Genomic DNA, 19517 nt, shown 5'->3' on the forward strand with positions numbered 1-19517 from the left:
CTTGTGCGAACGATGGCATAGAAGCGGAGCACTTGCATGGGGGCGAAATAAGCACACGAGGGTTAATTGGACAGAGGAGAGGGCGTGTTCGGCAAGGTTATGCTGCAGATTGGGCGGAAGAGTGTGATGGCAGCTTCTGGCTTTGCGATAAGAAAGTATCTTGACGAGAAACGTCAATGGCTCCTAATTAAGTTGAACAAAGCTCTCTCGATTCGGGACTACTTGGCCGCAAGCATGGTCGTCGATTCCTCACTGCTGGGCGTGAGAAACCAGGATATGATCACTGACCTGAATCATGAAGAAGAAAAGACAACGGTTGTTCAGCAAATCCACGGGTTTACATTGAGGCGGAAGGAGAGGACTCTTCAGTCGCTGAATCGAGGACTGTTCGGATCGTTCAATGATGGGAAATGACATTATGAATACAAAGGCAGAAATCCAAGAAATCCATCAACCATCGGTACAAAAGGCAAAAAGTTCGGACACACGATCTTCCACCATACTCTTCCCTTCAAACCATAAGCATGAAATCGTTCTCATCATAGGTAGTTATGACACTAGAATCGTTTTTATTGTTTGTGAGTGCAGACACTGAGGGCATACCCCATATTGCATTCAGGCAATTCAAACGTCCAAGGAGGGGCCCACCAACCGAACCGCCGCATGGTCACTATCTCAGTGAGAATGGCACAAATGGCGGCATCTGATTGGCTACATGTTACATGACGAGGCTGACAGAGCGCGGCTTGGCGAGCCTCGTCGAGAATTTGCGACGTTAGCCCACGGTTCGAGTCTCAGAAGGGGGGGGGGGGGGGGGGTAACAATTAAATAAGTAAATTTTTGGCAATCGCTTTCCGGACGCAGATTGATTCTTGAAGAGAAGAACCGATCGTACAAGGCTGCTTTGGACAGAAGCAACCAATGGCCCTCAATTGACCTCGTCGCGAGGCTGACGCCGAGAGCGCTTGAATCATATCTAATCTCTTGGCATCCACGACCCGGTAGCATCACTTTGTCAACTTTGAACCAAGCGCGTCGACCTGGCCAACACTTTCTGCAAGATGGCCCAATCCACCAACTAGCCAAAAGACTGGAAACCATCAATGAGGTTCACTATGATGAGCACTTTAATACCACCGCTGTAATGTCCCAAAAGCAGAATCTAGCTTCGGACTCCTCGCCCGGCGGCGGAGTCTTTGCCTCAGTCTTCTCACCCTCCGGCATCAAACCACCCCAACATCGTCAACGCTTCACTCCCGCCGCCACCTTGACTATCCCGGACATCAGAACAGCATTGCACGCACATCTCAAATTGCTGCTCGGCATCGAAGACAAAGACTTCGTCTATGGGATAAATCGATGGGTCTCAGATGCTGGAGGACCATTTCATAGTCACTTTGAATCTAGTCCGCCAGCCGACCAAATCCGACGACCAACACCAGCTGATCATAAATTTCAGAATTCAAAAGAAGCCAAATCCTCCGTCTGGAGCGATCTCGTTAGATGGCGCTCAGTCATCGGGACTGAAACAGTCAAGAAATTACTTGCGGCCGTTCTCAATGACTTGATGACAGAGTTCATCACCTGGTCTTATGCTGGGGTCTACCTTGAACATCTTCATATTCACCTTGAATTCTGGATGGAACATTTGTTCGCCAGGGTCGCTCATAAGGCTGTCTGCACCCTGGATGACCACCCTAGAGGCACACCATTTCCAGAGACTGAATTGAAAAAGTGGAAAGACATGGCAACGGCCCGTCTAGGCGCTCTTCGAGTCGACGAGCTCTTTGAGATCATCGTGGACTGGGATAATACGGCACCGGCCATAGAGGATTTGAGACGTTTCACTACCAACCCAGCCACGAGAGGATACTTGACTCACAACTTTGCAGATGTACTCCAGACACGTCTCCTGCATCCGGGTGCGTCAACCATTGAGATTATTCAGCTGTACATCTCGATTATCCGGTCCTTTCGGATTCTCGATCCAAAAGGCGTGCTGCTGGATCGAGTGACCAGGAAAATTCGCCGGTACCTACGAGAGCGAGATGATACTGTCAGGGTGATCGTGACCGGACTCCTCAGTGACACCGTGAGCGAAAATGGGGAACTATCCGGCCCGGACCCAGAAACGCTTACAGAGTTGGCTACAGAGTTAGGCCGACACAACACAGGGAATGGTGCTGCAGACGACAGCGAGTTCGAGTGGGACAACATGGACTGGGTCCCAGACCCCGTGGACGCAGCACCGGACTACGTGAAATCCACAAATACAGACGTCATCGGCAGTCTGATTACATTATTTGAAACCAAAGACGTTTTCGTCAAAGAGCTCCAGTCTTCACTGGCCGACCGCTTGCTCAAGAACAAACCCGACTTCAACCATGAGATTGGCGTATTGGAACATTTGAAGATTCGCTTCGGCGACTCCACGCTGCAGGGATGCGAGGTCATGCTTCGAGATGTGCTTGACTCGAGAAAAGTCGACAACGTCATCCACAGAGACCAAGACAGGCAAGACGCCCAAGGCAGACCCCTCCGCGGTGACGACGTCCAGCTGCGCGCCAAGATCCTGTCGCGGCTCTTCTGGCCGTCGATGCCCGAGCAGTCATTCAAAGTACCGCAAACTGTGCTGGAACAGCAGCAGAACTATGAGAGAGGGTTCGAGGCCCTCAAACAATCGCGCAAGTTAACCTGGCTTAACGCCGTGGGCCAAGTCGAAGTGGAGCTCGAGCTAGAAGATCGCTTTTACCACGATGAAGTCCTGCCGTGGCAGGCTGCTGTAATATATGCTTTCCAAGACGAGGGAGCTACGGCAGGGCCACCTATCCAAAAATCCGTCAAGGAACTCGCTTCCGATCTGTCCATGTCCCCTACCCTCGTGCGGTCGGCTTGTATATTCTGGATGTCGAAGCGGATACTGATCGAAACGAGCAAAGACACTTTTTGCGTGCTGGAGAAATTGCCCGACGGCAATGGCGACACAGTTATGAACGAGGACTCTTCAGCATCAGCAAGGCCTGCTGTCGCCGCCACGGCCGCCAGTGCCGCTGCGGAAGCTGCGGCGGCTCAGGCCACGAAGGAGGCCGAAGAAGCAGAGCGCAAACAGAAAATGGCCACGTATCATCAGTTCATCATCAGTATGTTGACGAATCAGGGGGCGGTACCGTTGCCGAGGATCGCGATGATGTTGGGAATTGTGGTCCCTGGAGGGTTTCCATTTAGTAATGAGGAATTGAAGGAGTTTTTGGCGGGCATGATCAAGGAAGGCATTCTGGACGTCGGACATGGTGGCAACTATAAGATTGCCTCCTGAGTTTGGATTGACACCCTGTGGAATCACCTCGATAAATTTACGAGACCTTTCATTGAAGTTCCACCTGAGGCACCAGATGAGTTCGCAACAACGGGTCTGCTTCCGATTACGACTTCTCGAGTCCAGTATCAGCCAGCTTCAAGTGTTGGAGTCCTCTTTTTTTTAACGGCCGGATCATACAGATGCGGTAAAGGATCGAATATCAACGAAAACGGACAATCAGTGAGCTCAGTCACGACCGAATCATATTTACCACTATCCACTACCAGCTCGCTTAAAACCTTCCTCCCTCTCCCTACGTCATCTAGCTCCGTTCCTCCCAAATCAATTCAATCAATCGGCATCCAACCTCGCAACTGGAGGCGTATCATCAACCTGAATCCCACCCCTCTTCTTCTCATCTGCATCGTGGAACGGTAGTCTCCACCCACCCTCACTGACCGGCGTACTGAGCCAAAGCCTCATGAGATGCCGTCTCAACATGCCACTGTCAGGCGGGTAATCTCTGTACTCTGTACGGGCATGCAGAATGTGGCTGTTGGCCACGAACTGTATATCACCTACCTCAAGAATCATATGCAGTTTGACACCCCGGCAGACAGATTCAAGGGTCTCGAGCGCGTGCAACTGCTCCTTTGAGAGTGGGGGGATGATGCCTTTGTCTGAAAACCGCGTCAGGGACCGCACGTAGTACGGGTCCCATTTACAATATACGCGCTGTTCTACCTTGTCGTCAGACGGGTCCGGTGTTTCGAGATAAAAGACACTGGTGCGAATATACGGCTCTTCGCCCTTCGAAACCTCGCCTTTGCGGTCGAAATACCAGACTGGTTGGGTCAGGAGGTCGGCGACATCAGGGTGTTCGGCCTGCAGGATATTCCAGACGGCATGGACGCAGGCGACGTCGGATTCGCCGCCATACTCGGCACGAGCAATGCAGAGGAGGCCCACGACATCGCCGTCGTCGGCGTGGAAGAATTGCCTCGCGTTCGTCCGATAGATGCGCACTTTGTCGATCTGCGTACTGTCTTCGCCAAGGTCCTTGACATGCCCGAGAATATGGCCACGGCCGTTCTGGCTCACGGGGTAGCCTATGTAGGTGCCGAGGCCTAGGTATGCGACGGCGGATTTATGTGTGCCCCACTCTACTACCGGGAAGCCTTTGTATAGGATGAAACCTTTGCCATTGAGGAGCTCGTTGCGCATCGCTTTGATCGAGGCTGTCATGTCCGCAGGAAGGGGGAAGTTCGATGGGTTGATGCCCGTCAATGGCGTGCCTTGAGCGAGGAAATTCTCGGCCGCGACGGAGAGGGCCTGGATTTCAGATTCAGAGAAGACATGCGTCCAGCGTTCTGGGTGCGCGGCGTATTCTTCGGCCGACCAGACTGTTGGTCCTGAAATGAATTTAGGGAAGGAAGAGTATGGGTACAGTTTGTCGTAGAGTGGCGGATGTTGGCCTGAGGTCTTGATTCCGTCGGGGAATATTGAAGTATCAACCGCAGCTTGTTTGGATTGGGATTGAGATTTGGAGGGGAGGTTGGAGGGAGTTGATACGGACCCATCGTCGACTACGGCCGTGGGTGCCATTGTGGACGGTGCCTATCAGATCTGAGAGTTCTGCGTGTCGATTCACAGTGAGCGCTTGAGTACGCATCTACTCGGGATTTGTATATGTACTGGCCGACTTCGTAGAGGAGAGAAAGCCGTAGAGTCCTCGGAAAGCAGATTGAACAAAACTTCTTCAAGGCATATACTTCCAGTTGTCTAGACAAACTCTTTCAAGCTAGGAATCCCCCGCCATTATGTCGTACGGGAGGGCATCTCCGACCACTCGGTTGATGTTGGTCCAATCGTGAGGGGAGATTGCGTGATCGCGCGTAATCTTGTCTAGTCAAGGCGTTGACGGTATGATCCCGTGGTAGGAGCAGCGAAATCGGGTCCTGAAAATGAACTAATTTATCACGCGTCTTACTCGATGCTAGCTAGAATACATTGCTTGAATCCTTGACGTCGAGTTGCACATGACTAATTGCACCTGGCCACAGCGAGGCATGGGACTGCCTACCCGGCTGGTGATTCAATGTTGGGCTCTGCGAGCATGCAACGAACACAACCCAAAGGCATCACGAAGCTGAGAAACATTCGCAGCCCAGCAGCCGCAATTCAAGGCTCTGTAAGTCCTTAGAAAATCAATTCGAGCTTGCAGATCCTCGATGTTCCTTCTTAGCCATTCCTCCTTGCACATTCACAAACGGCAGAGCAGAATTTTTCTTCTTCATCAACAGCAGTATGCAGCTGTTGATTGCGCTGCGCGGGCCAAATTTCGCGGCCTGCTTGGGCCTCCAATTTCATATGGTCTTTCAGTTGCTGCTGCACCAATTTCTGGAAATAAAGCACGCTTCCCTCGCGTTTGGTGTGCAACGGGCCGTAAACATACACTCCGGAATTGAGATTCCTCTGGACCCCATTCATCAGATCGTCGTCCTCCAGCCCTATTCCTTCGAAGAAGTCGGCAGCCCGTTGAAAGGCATCCTGTGTCGAGGCAGGGTTCCGGAACGTTTGATACTCGGTGATCACCGTGGTAGGACCGGTCGGGATAACGCGCACGATGAGGAAGTACGAGTAAACATGTTGACCGAAGAGTTGGGATAGTTATGAGTGAAGGCGCCGTTGCAAAAAGGCCATCGACAAGGGCAAAACTGGTGGTTCAAATGGCTCGACGGGATAATGGTCTGGCAAGTGTTGCGGACTCCGTGTGATGTTATGTTCCCATCCCCGCCTTGCCGAGGGTGTATCGCGGCCTGTCAGACTCCCTCGGTCGATCTGCTACCCCCTAAGATCCTTCCTCGGGGCTCCCGGGTTTTGATGTGTGCCCATGGCCAAGGAAAGAACAGTCGGATCTCTCGTTCGACACCGAGGCTGTCGCTCGATGCCTAGACTTAACAAGGCTATCACAGCTAACTGGCGTTAGTCACGACTTGGGAGCTTTTCTCACGTAAAGGCACGGAGTATATGATCGGTTCCTGTTGGTTGACTCCCAAAATCTCTATTCTCACAACTCATGGGCCGGGTATACGCCGAAAATTGGTAGTGAGACCAATTCACGACGCCATTCTAACAAGTCGCTGTTATCGGTCTTGACTTAGATCAACTCTCAACTCTCAACCTCTTTCGCCATGTCGATGACCATTGAAGAATGCATGGCCGCTCGACCTGGTCGACCAGTACCCGACATTCCAAGTAATGTCATGGATCAATTCAATATGAAGGGCAAGATCTGTGTCATCACGGGGCCCAGCCGGGGGATTGGATACGTGGTTGCAGAGGGACTCGCGGAAGCTGGTGCACATATCGTCAACGTATTTTCTTCAGGAAACCCGGCTATGAATCAGAAGGCCGCGGCACTAGCCGAGCGGCGTGGAGTCAAGGTTGTGAATCGTCGATGCGACGTTGCCGATGCCCAAAAGATCAAAAGCCTGATATCTGATATCTGCACCGAATTTGGCAGAATCGATGTTTTCGTCGCAAACGCTGGTATCTGCATCCCCAAACCCATTCTGGAGCAAACTTTGGAAGAGTTCACGCCCAAGATGAACGTCAATGTGCACAGAGTATTCTACTGCGCAAAATTTGTTGGTGCTGTGTTCAAGGAGCAGGGCTACGGCAACCTCATCATCACGAGCAGCATTAGTGGAGGGGTTGTCACGGTGCCGGTCGACCACATTACATACAACACAACGAAAGCAGCAGTCACGCATCTCGGCAAGAGTCTGGCTTGCGAGTGGCGTGAATTCTGTCGCGTAAATACGATTTCCCCAGGCTATATCGACACAGACATGAGTTCAGATCAAGCAGCCGTTAACGAAGCCACCGAATGGCTGTGATGGGTCGGCAAGGTATGAAATGAATACCTTGACATACTGTTTCTGACACAGTTTAGGCGATGCTAAAGAATTAAAAGCAATTTATCTCTATCTAGCAAGCACCGCAAGTTCATTCGTTACCGGGGCAGATTTCATCATTGACGGCGGTTACACTTTGCCCTGAGCTATCTAAATCTAATGATCATAACTGGCTCTGCTCAGGACCCCGAATACTGTAGCCAAAGAACTGCTCCACGATAATGCGAAAGAATACCAAACACGAAGACTCTACATAGCCTGTGACCTCCCCCATAATAGCAATGAGGCTCTCGATATCCTGCTTGCCATACTCTGAAGCCCTTTTACGATACTCTATGGAAGAGACTGCATAGATTGCAAAAACAACTGCAGCGTATCTCGTTTCCTCCTTTGGTCCTATGACTTCGGAAAGTTTCGTGGGTTCTTATCGCTCTCATCCATTCTTCGTAAGTAATATTATTCTGTTATATATGTGCCTAACTAGCGAATGCTGAAAACAAGAACTCTAGCGGCGTGCCCGGTGAATGCGTGGCATTGATGAATTGCTCCTGTTCGTGCAAGCCGAACGTGCATAACAATCCCCTGGCAGAAGCCAGAATCTCTGCCCAAAACCTGACCGAACTGAACAGTCTGAAGCATTGCTACTCCAGATCTAATAATTCGATCGGTCATATCACTGTCGCCCTCGTCGCTCCACATGAAAAAACGACATTGTATCCACAGGGATGCTCATTCCAGTAATGTCCAGCCCCGGGCACGGATCTCCTATCCCCATCAGCCATTGTATAGCCATTCCCCAACGTTCCATAGTCAGATCTATTCCTCGAAAATCTTTCGACTCTTGTTGCCACCGTAGTTACCCTTTCAGATCGCAGCTCGGACAGGTGTTGGCGGGTGCTGGGAAGTACTTCTAGTTGCAAGAGCCTTGTCCTCGCTTACGTATATGAAATGGATAGATATCTTGGTAAATCCGACTCCTGGTCCGCAAAGCTGAACAATGGTTCTCCAGCTGTGGTTGCAAGGCGTAAGATTCGTCGTCTTCTGTTTGATATATTTTGGCGACCGTGCAGGAACGAGATCCTGATTCGAAAGGATTAGGTTTTGATCTTTGCTGTCGCTTTCCAGGGATGCTCTCTGCAATCGTTCGGGCACGATTCGTCGAGTCCGTTGAGAATGCTCGACAATCAGATAGGCTCGCGCCTTGAGACCTTCTAAGTCGTGTTGGAGGTCACATATTGGCTATGACAGGCGCCGCAGGTTCGGTGACGGACAGTCGTTTGTTATATGTGAGGCCTTCCTTGTTTGACCAAACTCGGATATAATTGACAGGGCCATGTCATCTGGCTTCTTCACTCCGACAAGACTTCTGCTTCTCTTTTACATGGCACCACTTATGACTCCTTTTTATCCGTTCCAGTAGTCTCATCAATAGTTCGAAGAACATGACCCTCCTCTTCCTCGTCCACACTTTCTCTACCTCTTTTCTGGATAGCCTGCATAAGTTCGTACATCTGTCCAATCTGTTGATCACTCAATTTGTCTAATAACCCCGTATTGATCCTCTGATCTTTCCATTCATTGCCTTCAAGCTGTTGTCCATACTGTTGCCACTCCGTCAGGAACCCAACAATATGTAAAGGATTTTCGATATCTTTGTGTCTTCGAAACTCCGCTTTGAGATATGCGTCGCCAAATATACGTTCTTCTGGGTTTAATTTCTTACGATGAATGCGCAAAAGACGACGGTAGAGAGCCATGGGTGGGAGGAGAGCTAGTGCCGGAGGGCGTTGACCTGGTCGGAAAGGCTGAACGGCCGGCGCCGCGAAGAGGCGGAGACTGGGGCGCATCGCTGCAACTGAGCAGTCAATTCCCCTAATTGTTATACAGGAGGCACGGGATCGAAGGGGCACCAAGGACGGAAGGAAAATGTCTTGCGGCGAAAGGTGATGAAATCATTCGGGGTTTCGAGGCACTGGATTCCGATAATTAGCCGGGACAAAGGCAGAAAAACAAGGCTTGGCACCGCTGATTGATCTATTTAGCAGACAATGAATTGGAATTGTATTTGATGTGATTACGACGCTATCAGTCCTCCTTGGGACTCAACTTCCAGACATGAGAGTCCAACTCTGCTCTAGGTATGAATACACGCCAATACACTCCAGACTCCATTTTCCCCATCCCGCTTACAAACGCAAAGTCTGATTCTTTGAATATGCCTTGATAAATGTAGGCGTTTAGCATGACCCGAGAAGGTCTTGAAAAATAAACGATCGAAATGGCAAGCTTGTGGGGGTATCTGCTGTCGTCCGTCTCTCATAAAATGCAAGTCTGGGTACTGTACAGGGTGGCGCAGGAAAAGTCGTAAGCTCGTATGATACATTGGCCGGAATGAGGAAATGTCGAAGACCCATCGATGGCATTTAGTCGCTGCTGCAATCCATATCCGAAAAGTCATCATCTGCGAACGGACCAAATTCTTCACGAAGTTCGTCAGGGTCAGCATAAACTTCATCCTCGAGCGGGTGATAATCATCCATTTCGCCGAATTGGTCGGTTACGTAGACGTCGAGCGCGGCGGTCAGAGTGAAATGTGTGAAGTCATCCATGTACACATCCGAGTCAATCAAGTGCATGGGATACATCTGGTCAGGATCCTCCAGAAGTCCGTGCGCCAGGAACTGTGAGAGATGCAAATCGTTTCTCATTGCCGTGGTGACTTGTGGCCATCCGCCTTCGTCCAGAGTGATGAAACCTAACCTAAGGCGGTCAAGGGATGTTTGACGACTCAGCATGGCAAGAAGATACTCCTGACTAGTTGACATGCAGTCCAGATCCAGCATCGTGAGCTTTGGCCACGAGTGGTCCCCCAGAACGTGTTTGATGTTTATACAGGCACCATAGAAACCGAAATCATCAAAGTTGATGGTCAGTTCTTGCAATTCCGTCGCGGCCGCCAACGCATCCCGAAGATATCCTTTGCTCAATTCTCCGTAGCAGCGATCGGCCGTCATGATGTCGAGGTCGATGCGATCATCCTTCTCCAGGCGGAAACTGAGGTCAATGCTTCTGAGATTTTGGAATGCCTGGCAAATCATATCACAGGGTACAAATCCTGTGAAGAACTTGGGACTCATGACGTGGACCTCCAAGGAGCGAACGGTCGAGACAGGTTGGCCTTGGGGAAAGAGGAGATGCCTGAGCTGTTCTTTGGTATGCTTGGTATCGTGCTCAATGGGCATGGCACAGTCGACAGCAAACCTCTGCAGGAATCGCTCGGAGAGAACATGTTTGCAGCGGCCCACGGTAGAGAGCACGATCTTATTCAATTTGGGAAAGCGAGGAATGCTGGGGGCAAGGAGGCTCGTGTAGGCGGTGGATTTGAGGACCTTCTGCTGTGTTTCATAGAAAGCACGGTATCGTTCGAATTTGGCCGTGATCTCTCGGTGGAATTTGACCATGTTGCGATCGTAGAGTCTCTTTTCGCGGGCCGAAGCGTCCCAAGCCGGGGGTTGTGGTCTCTCATCCTTGTGATGGTCGAGGTCGTAATGAGCCGAATAACTATGGATGCAGCCAATATTTGCTAGGATATTTCCCTCGAAGACAATCGTGTCGACATATCTGCAGAAAACCTCGTGTTGGGCGAGAGCATTGAGACGTTCAAGAGACTCCTGACTGCAGTGAAAACGGACCCTCTTGACCAATGCCTCGGCTCCGACCTCGGACAGGTGTTTGTTAACTCGTCGAAGATTCGCAACACTCTTGAAATCCAATCGACTGCAGATTTTGAGCAGGACCTCGTCTGGACAATGGTCCATTTTCGATGCGGTGTGAGGGATTGGTGATGACACAAGAAGGCAAAGTGGTATGATCGCTCGGGTGTGGTGAGGGGCAAAGGAGGTTGTTCGGCCTCGATGGTCGCAGGCGCTGTTGCTGGTAACTGAAGAAGACCAAAATTGGGAACGCGGCTTGCCTGTGGCCTCGAGGCTCTCAGGCCAGAGAGCACGAAGAAGGAAAAGATGACTCAAGCCATGCAACGGTCCATTGAATTGGGAAGGGATGGAGGTGGAAGTGAAGAGAGAAGGTGAAGATGGGATGGGACTCGGCGACGAAAGAATTGACGTCTAATTAGGGCAAGTACGGTGATCTGCCGATGTGTGCTGTACCGAAGTGCTCTGGGCACTCTGCCGTGGGCCGGAAATGTTTGATCCAGTCGGAGAAACGAAGCAAGCCAGGGGAATCGATTACCCTGAAGTGCCAGGGAGAAGTGACATGCTTCCCGCTGGTTGGAAGGGGAAAAGCGGCAAATAAACTCACGCGTCATACAGGTACAAACACGCGGAATGGGAGTTGCAGATTAACACCAAAAGTCGTTAGCACGCTGCTTGCTCACTGGTGTGCCGTTTGTCCCATTCAAACAAGGCAAGGTTTGGCAAGTTTGGTTAGGGACCAGTTCCAATGGCCACTCCGTAGCCCGAACTTTTGCGCCCTCACGAGTCACGTCTCTCTTCAGACGGCGTGGGAGCGCGTAGAATGGTCCTCTTGGCAACTGTTCCCAGCTCCGCCCAATCCCATTTGCATGAGGTACCATGGAGTACGGGCACTCATCGCTAGCCTTCAGCTTCCCGGTCAACCTTCCCCCCTTCCCTCCCCCCCAGAGTGCTGTAACCGCGCAGCCATCCATTTGTGGCATCGCGATGCGGTCTGCTCCCCAGCGCAGCCCGCAATTAACTCCCTTCCCACCTTCATGCCTTGCGCTTAAATTTCGAGTGACTGCGCTCAGTTGTCCAACCTCATCCTTGACTCAACCGCTTGCCGTCGCTTCTCTCCTCAATCTGCAGCCATTCATAGTCATTGCCACCGACACTTCCTATGGTCTGCTAATAAAGACTCTACCGGCTCAGGGCTTATGCTCTGAGCCTTTCTTCTCCGCTGCAAGTTCCTTCTAAATCTCCTTGAGCCTCGTGTCGTCCTTGTCATACCCTCCCACCTCAAACGCCACATCCAAAATGGAGTTGGGCGTAGAAAGTCAAGATCAGCCTCGAGAACCCAAGAGCAAGGAAACTCAGACCCTGCTGGCAAAACATTTGAATGGAAAGAAGTCGGAATGGGATGCCATCGCGGCACAAAAAGAACCTCTCCGTCTTCTCGATTTACCTGTCGATATCTTGCAAGCGATCCTGAAAGAACTCACGCACACCAACGATTTGACATCCCTCGCTTTGACCCACTCAGCTCTTCACAGCCTGGTTATACCCCACATCTACTCCAGGTTTGATATCGTCTGGCCCGATGCCAACACGACATTTGAGAATCGAATGGGAGTTGATGCGCTCACCTATGGCCTGGCAACTCTAGTGATGGCCCAAGACGTCTTTGGCGAGGCACCCTACCAACAACAACAGCCCCAGCACCCATGTCAACGATGTGGCCATCATAACCAACCCATCCAGCCCGATCCTAACAAACCTCGTAAAATCCGACGCGGGAATTACTTCGCTCAATATACTCGAAAGTTCAGTCTGGGAAATGGACCACCTGACTGGGTCCAAGAATATCTCATCACAAAAGAGGGCGGAAAAATGCTCGGGACTCTAGTGGCGCTGGCGGTCGGTAGAATGCGGAATCTCGAAACCTTCATTTGGGACATGCCAACAGGCGTTCTTCGAGATGTATGGCTAGCATTGGCTTCCCTTGGGAATCGTGATGATGAACAAGAATGTCGCCTGGATCGAGTTTGGGTACGATGGCATGACAACCAAGATCAAGGTCCTTTGGCTTCACCACCACCTCCCGGAGTCGGTCCAGGCCCGCAGGCTTCAAATCTCCCTTCCATCCTGGCCGGCCCGGCAAGCTCTTTATTTCAAATTCCACCATATCCTCGAGTCGAGTTTCCGACATTTTCCATTCTCCCCCCTCTCAGGAGTCTTAGCGTACTCGATATTGATGAGTTGCCATATGCGGAAGAAATGAGCGTGCTGATTGAAAGGTCACTGGGGAAATTGCAAGAATTGAGAGTCGGGATGGCTTCACACGCCCAGTTTGATATCTGGGCTCGGCCCGCCGAGGACCGAGCGCCGGTTCTCCCTCCTCTTATGCCTGGATTGGGTGATCAATCCCCACGGCCGGGAGGCATTCTGGGAATTTTAGTACATCGATTTTGCAATTCCTTCTCTCATCAACGATCCTCCGACCTCGACTTGCCCAAAGATTCGTCAGAAGAAGGGGCTGGACCGGAACAGAATCTAGAGCCAGAAAAAGAAAACGACCTTGAAGATCCAATCAGCAACTCGGATATCAACCAACTTGGTGTCTTATTGTCCGCGCACAACATTCAGGACGACGATTCTGAAATGGTTCCTGTTTCTTCACCAAAACGACCAGTTTCGTATAACCATCTTCAAGGCCCAAGACACGATAGTCCTCAGAGTGCCAGGGATCCATTCCAGGACTCGAACAAAGAGGAACCTGTGACGAGAAAACTGGAATTGGAAACTCTCGAAATCGAGCGCGTTTACTTGTCCATCACTGTTCTGTCCAAAGCAATGGACTGGTCAAGATTGACAAGCTTGACCCTCCTAGGATGTCGAAACCATGAGCAATTATGGAAAGCACTTCGAAAACGATTCACACCAACCAGTCGCAGAAGAGTTTCTTCCGCGTCCTTCAGAGTCTCATCAAATGGCATGTCGAGCATGCTCCTACGATCGCAGACCGGCACTCCCGTATCTTCGGCGCCGCCCCCTTCATCGGAATACCCGCTGAAACTGAAACGACTGCATACCGACACGGTATCTCCTCCATTGATCGCGTTCATCAAAGACACTCTCGCACCAGACAGTCTAGAGTGGCTTTTTCTGCAGGAAAACACTGCCTACAAGTCTCCGGTGTCAATCGATATGATCTATCGAGGTGCAATCCGACGACACCGGTTAAGCTTGGTCAAATTGCTCATCGATAGCACATTAAGAACCGAGGATCCAGACAGCCCAAACACCAACTGGCGGAGGTGGGTATTCAGCCGTGAATTGCTCACCTGCATCACGAGCGGGAAGATGAAACTCCGTGAGCTTAGCATGTCGATCGACTACAAGGACTGGCACTATTTCTTGAGGCGATTACCAAACGCCACATCCTTACGGTCTTTACACATTCCACATATTGCCGAGCATGTCAATGGAACGGTCCATTCTCGAGAGGCGGCATTACAAGTTCTTGATATTGTTGCTCTCAGGCCTGAACTGGAATTGTGCTACCTTGGTGTACAGAGCCAGTGTTTCGAGATTTTAGAATACGCGAACACACGAAAGGGATCAAGCTCTGAGATACCGTTTGCATCAAATGGACAGGGTCCTTCAGGCGAAGATATCGAAACCGACCAAGACGTTGGACCCGCTGGAGCACCCACACATCCAGCTCCTCATAATCACAACTCCCATGCTCCACATCAGATACACAATCACGCGCAACACGTCTCTCACCACGACGATTTAGCCGGTCACGATCAAGTATATGACTCCAGCGATTTCGATGCCATCTCAGACACCGGTGATGAAATCAGCGACGAAGAAAGTGAACAAGGAGGTAATTCCAATGCACCCAAACCGACGTGGAAGCTCAGGGAGATTCTATTCTACGATGACAAGATTTCGATTTTCAAGGCAAGGCATGGAAGGTTGTAAGACGTGCATGGTTACGAGACATGGGAATCAACGTTTCAGCAGGGGATAAATAAGGGACTGACGAGGAGAAACGATAGAGACTGGAGAACGATTGAACGGCTGAGGAAAGCGCGGTCCTCCAGAATTTCATCCAATGAGGCCTCCCCCATAGTGAAAATTTGATCTCGCAACTTGGCAATTCCCCCCTTTCCACGGAGCATTCTACCCAGATTATGCCGAGTCTCTTACACAACCCACTTTCAAGCTCCATTACCAGGCTCAGCGAAGGCAGAGAGGTCAGGCAGGGAACGAGAGAGAAAGGTTAAGATAAGGCAGGCGGACAAGGCAGAGAGACACTCGGAATACCATTATATTCTCCTTTATGTTGGTTGAAATTCTGAATACTTAGGTTCAAGCAAGGCATACCTGCGTAATCTTCCCATTTTCCCTACATTCTTATTCTAAAGTATGCCTATGTCTCTTCTCCCCCCCTCTTGGTCTTCTTCTCCTAATCTTCTTGCCTTTTTCAATACTCCTGTTTTTATGTATGTCGTTCTTTCCCGTATTCTCCTTCTTATGCCGTGACACGTTGTTTCAACACTAGTATTTTAGTCGTTTTGCATATCCAGATTCCAGACAAAGAACTTTCCCTTGAAGAATATCTTGGGGCTTATGAGTGATATGGATGTCTAACACTATTATCATAGCATTCGACTACTCTGGGTGAATGAACATTTGGGCATTCTCGCTGCTGCAGACGTATCGGGGTCGGGTCGATACCGGTTCATGGATAGGAGTAAGAGGACGGTGGAGGACGATCGTACCTAGATGGAGCAGGTCAAGGCCTGAAGGCATTGCCTGCCACGTAAATATTTCCATTCTGCCTCTCGATCTACTCTGCTTATTGAGGCTTTTTTTTTCTTCCATGGAGCACGTGTACATATACGTGGCATAACGAAGAGAGAGCAAAGAATACTCATCCAGACAATTTTTGGCGCACATGACAAAAGCAAAAGTAAATGACAAGAAACAGCAGATGAGAATGCATAGTATACGAAGAGGAGGAAAAGACCTGTTGCTGTTTCCTTTTGAATGCAGCCCACCCAGTCATCAGTGCATCTTGGGGCAGGATAGATTTGATAAAAGTCCAGCTCACAGCGGAAAGGAATAGGATTGGCACAGAAGTCTTCTTTTGCTGTTTGCTCGAGCAAGTCCACTGGCGTGTCTATAATATTTTGTCGACCTTGTATCAATCGTCCTTCCAGAACCGTGTCCTGAGTCCTCTTGTGCTTTTATACCTCTGAATTGTGGGCTTTGGCTCTGCAGAGTCAGCTCAATTAAATAATCGAGATCGTGTTTCGAATGTCGCGATTGACTTCAAGAATTCGATTCTCAATAGAGGACGCTTTAACCGTTGACCGAGCTAATGCGCGTTGGGAGTTCTAGCATCCGAGAAAGTCATGTTGCCTCCGCCGTTCCAAACGTGTTGTGATTGTCTTGCATGATGCTTCTCTCAGCCACGATCAGATGGATGGCGAGGCACTGCTTGTTGCCAAAAGGCGGACAGTAGGGATGTCGATTCTGTGGTACTGATGTACTTCTCACATGTCTACATTCAGGTTTTCGATGATCCATCTTTGCAGGCAAGCGACTTTCGATGGAGATGGGAGACAAGAGAACCGAATACTGATCTGGACGCCGTGATTGAAATCGAGAACCTGCATCAACTGGTGGTCAGATTTGTGCAACACTGGACTTTTCCTTCAGAATCACGTACCATCTCCATGCTACACGACAGTGTTGAGGTTGATCGAATGTGGTAACATGCTCACCAAAGCTACAACTGAACAGATCATTCGACCAACCACCTGTGTCGCCGTCAGCCTCACCCAGAATACTTCACTCTAATTAGACATCATAATGCTCGACAAAACGGTCACACAAGAATCAGGAATCTCCCACACGAAGTTGGAATTCTAGCTCCGCTACAATTGTAATAGCGGGTACAATGTTCTGGAGGGTTCATGAATAAACACGCAGATCACCCAGCCTCAGAATGGAAACGTCCGTAGCTAGAGGAATTCAGAAGGTCAGACAGAATCAAGGAGGAAATTACCGTTGATCGACAGTAATGATCATGTTCCTCGGGGCTGGCTGAATTTTCTCGGGCGACACAGGAGGTCCACGATCTCAAGCACCGAATGAAGGCATTCAAGTGTAAAGGAGTTGAATGAATTCTAGCCCCAGCTATTGACGGTCTCTCAAGATCAACCAGAATTGGTAATTTGCAGCTGACATTAGTTAGAAAGGAGGCTTCATGTCTGGTGCCTTGGACAGCCTCTTTGGCATTCTCGAATCTCTCTCCGCTTCCAAAACTTAGTCCAAAGGTCCTCTTGAAAACTGCGAGCTCCGGCTTGTCAGGGATGATCTCCGGCTCTCGTCGCAATAGTTACATAAAGAATGGTTGCGTCCAGGACATGTTGTAGCTTGAAATGTAACCTGTTACATATCTGCATTTTCATTGAATAGAGACGGCCTCCCATAAATCAAGTTTAAATGTCAATTACTCCGGTACACCAACAATGAACCGATTTGAAGGGCCTTCGGTCGCGTCATGAAACCCACTCCAGCAACACCCCTATTTGCCTTGACCTTAACTCGCTTATGAAGAGGCTAAAATGTGGAAGGGCTCACTGGCGAGACCAAGACGGACATGAGAAGCGAATGAAAAATGGAGCAAAGATGTAGCGAGGGATTTCAGCCAGCGGAGACATATTCCTCCTGCGTGATTCGGAGCCCGTGCTCAAATAGACGGGTGGCTAACATGTTGGTTAGCCGGGAGGAAGACACCCACCTTCCTGCGTAGTAATCTGGAAAACTGGTGTTGAAAATGACGCATCCTCGTCTTGGGATTGAAGGCGTCTTCAGCCCCATCACATTGAAGCGCCACGGCGCAGTCCTTCGAAATCTTTGTTATTCCCCTGATCGAAGGAACCAGCAACAGATTGTGGACGTACACCTATTCTCTTGACTGCAGTGAGTGACAAATAGATAGGGTCAGATGAAACAAATAATTCTCCAGAAGTCAAAATAAATGCTGGTATAGCAGCATGAATCTTATGCTTCTTGGTATGTTCTTGCCCGAGCCTTCGGGATTGGCCTGGGGGGATTGTCGCCCTGGCGCACGCGAGCATGGTGACCCAGTTCAATCGATCAGGCGGATATCAGCGGAGAGGGAGGTAGGAAGAAGTTTGCCAGTCGCAGTTTCAGTTTCCCGACGACTGGTCAGGACAAGGGTCTAGAGGCTGATCCTGAAAGACATCGTAAGTTTCAAGGGATCAGGGTCGACGGTGAGCCACTTGGGCCATCTCAGAACTTGTTGACCAGGGATTGATCTGGTTCAGGGTGGTTCTAGACGTTGAAGTGTGTTGTGATTGTTGTAGACACGTGGTCACGCAGGCTGGCAGAATTCAGAAAATGTCCCTGTAGACAGGAGAAAGCCGATGACCGGCAATGTGATTTGTGCCGAGCACATCAGCCCATCGTTGTGGCTAATTGCGGAGGAAGTGGGTTCCACGTCTCTAAAAGAGGTGGGAGGGTGTCTCGCCGTGCAACGGCATGATAGAAGGCAAGGAAGAGGATACATTGTGGCCGTTACGTCGATATGGTGGCAGTCAAGACGAATGCAGAGGACGACGAGTCGATTCGAAAGCGAGCCGAGGTGGACATTGGATTAGTCACAAGGAATAAGTGGCTGACTGACAATAGTGTGAGAGTGGACCGAATCGGTAGTTTGTCGTTGAGAGCACGTAGAAGGAAGCTGTCCAGGAGCTGATGGAGAGAGGCGGTTGATGGTATGCCCGGTGGATAATGGCTAGGAGCGAATGATGATTATGATGATGCCGAAGGTGAGGCTGTAACTTTAGAAGGTTGCGTGAACTGTTTCTCGTCAGTAATGGAGAGCGCTCAATGCAGAGAGGGCAAAATCAGGTATTCAGGTACCCGGCAGGTGCCAGGGTGCCCCAGTGATATGCCTTGCAAGTGCTTTGTCTGGTCGATCTGGGGCTAAGGCCAAGGCCATGTCAGCCTCGCCTAACCACCTCGGTACCTGGTATTCATGCGCGGTGTCGCTACCTCAGATCACCGTATTCGGTACTAACATTCCAGGCACCGTCGTCATTCGTGCTCCCATACTCTAGGCTCATCGTCATGGCCGGGACCTGCCACTGGTCGTGGTACCTCTCTCCAATGTTCCAAGCATGTATTCTTAGTACATGTTAATCGTGCAGTTCCTAGATGCAGCTGACAAACCTAAGCCTGATCTACAGAACTCGCAACGAGGCGGTATGACATAGGAAGTCCCTGACCCTTCAAATATCAGGCTAGTGAACGCCGCTGGGAGGCTTATTTTCCCTTCGGGCAAGTCACAACGTGTTACAGTGATCAGGGGCACGATCTGCTCCCGTGGACATGGGGCATTTAGGCCCTAGCCTCAAACAGCTGAAACGGCCCATTCCGAAGTAGCCGGGTTGCCTCGTACATATTTGGTCCCCGGCAGCTGAAGCCTTATCAGTCTGGTCGATATCACCCAGAGGCTACAACTCCATCTGCTCTATACAGAAAAACGTTCATGTCTAT

At 50.3% G+C, this 19517-nt stretch overlaps 6 protein-coding genes across 6 annotated transcripts; 3 read left to right on the plus strand and 3 right to left on the minus strand.

Moving 5' to 3' along the window:
* Positions 1 to 1144: 1144 nt before the first annotated feature.
* Z518_03926 (uncharacterized protein) lies at positions 1145 to 3316 on the plus strand (the record flags this gene model as incomplete). The annotated part of the gene is made up of 1 exon (XM_013417634.1): positions 1145 to 3316. The coding sequence occupies one exon, from the start codon at positions 1145 to 1147 to the stop codon at positions 3314 to 3316; it is 2172 nt and encodes a 723-aa protein (XP_013273088.1).
* Positions 3317 to 3649: 333 nt separating this feature from the next.
* Z518_03927 (uncharacterized protein) lies at positions 3650 to 4903 on the minus strand (the record flags this gene model as incomplete). Its single annotated transcript, XM_013417635.1, has 1 exon — positions 3650 to 4903. The coding sequence occupies one exon, from the start codon at positions 4901 to 4903 to the stop codon at positions 3650 to 3652; it is 1254 nt and encodes a 417-aa protein (XP_013273089.1).
* A 1589-nt stretch (positions 4904 to 6492) lies between these two features.
* Z518_03928 (uncharacterized protein) lies at positions 6493 to 7200 on the plus strand (the record flags this gene model as incomplete). The annotated part of the gene is made up of 1 exon (XM_013417636.1): positions 6493 to 7200. One exon carries the CDS (start codon positions 6493 to 6495, stop codon positions 7198 to 7200), a length of 708 nt encoding a protein of 235 aa, XP_013273090.1.
* A 1409-nt stretch (positions 7201 to 8609) lies between these two features.
* On the minus strand, positions 8610 to 9065 carry Z518_03929 (uncharacterized protein; the record flags this gene model as incomplete). The annotated part of the gene is made up of 1 exon (XM_013417637.1): positions 8610 to 9065. One exon carries the CDS (start codon positions 9063 to 9065, stop codon positions 8610 to 8612), a length of 456 nt encoding a protein of 151 aa, XP_013273091.1.
* A 576-nt stretch (positions 9066 to 9641) lies between these two features.
* Positions 9642 to 11036, minus strand: Z518_03930 (uncharacterized protein; the record flags this gene model as incomplete). Its single annotated transcript, XM_013417638.1, has 1 exon — positions 9642 to 11036. One exon carries the CDS (start codon positions 11034 to 11036, stop codon positions 9642 to 9644), a length of 1395 nt encoding a protein of 464 aa, XP_013273092.1.
* Positions 11037 to 12227: 1191 nt separating this feature from the next.
* Z518_03931 (uncharacterized protein) lies at positions 12228 to 14900 on the plus strand (the record flags this gene model as incomplete). Its single annotated transcript, XM_013417639.1, has 1 exon — positions 12228 to 14900. The coding sequence occupies one exon, from the start codon at positions 12228 to 12230 to the stop codon at positions 14898 to 14900; it is 2673 nt and encodes an 890-aa protein (XP_013273093.1).
* Positions 14901 to 19517: the final 4617 nt, after the last annotated feature.

This window comes from Rhinocladiella mackenziei (genome assembly GCF_000835555.1).
Source record: "Rhinocladiella mackenziei CBS 650.93 unplaced genomic scaffold supercont1.3, whole genome shotgun sequence".
NCBI classification, from domain to species: Eukaryota; Fungi; Ascomycota; class Eurotiomycetes; order Chaetothyriales; family Herpotrichiellaceae; genus Rhinocladiella; species Rhinocladiella mackenziei.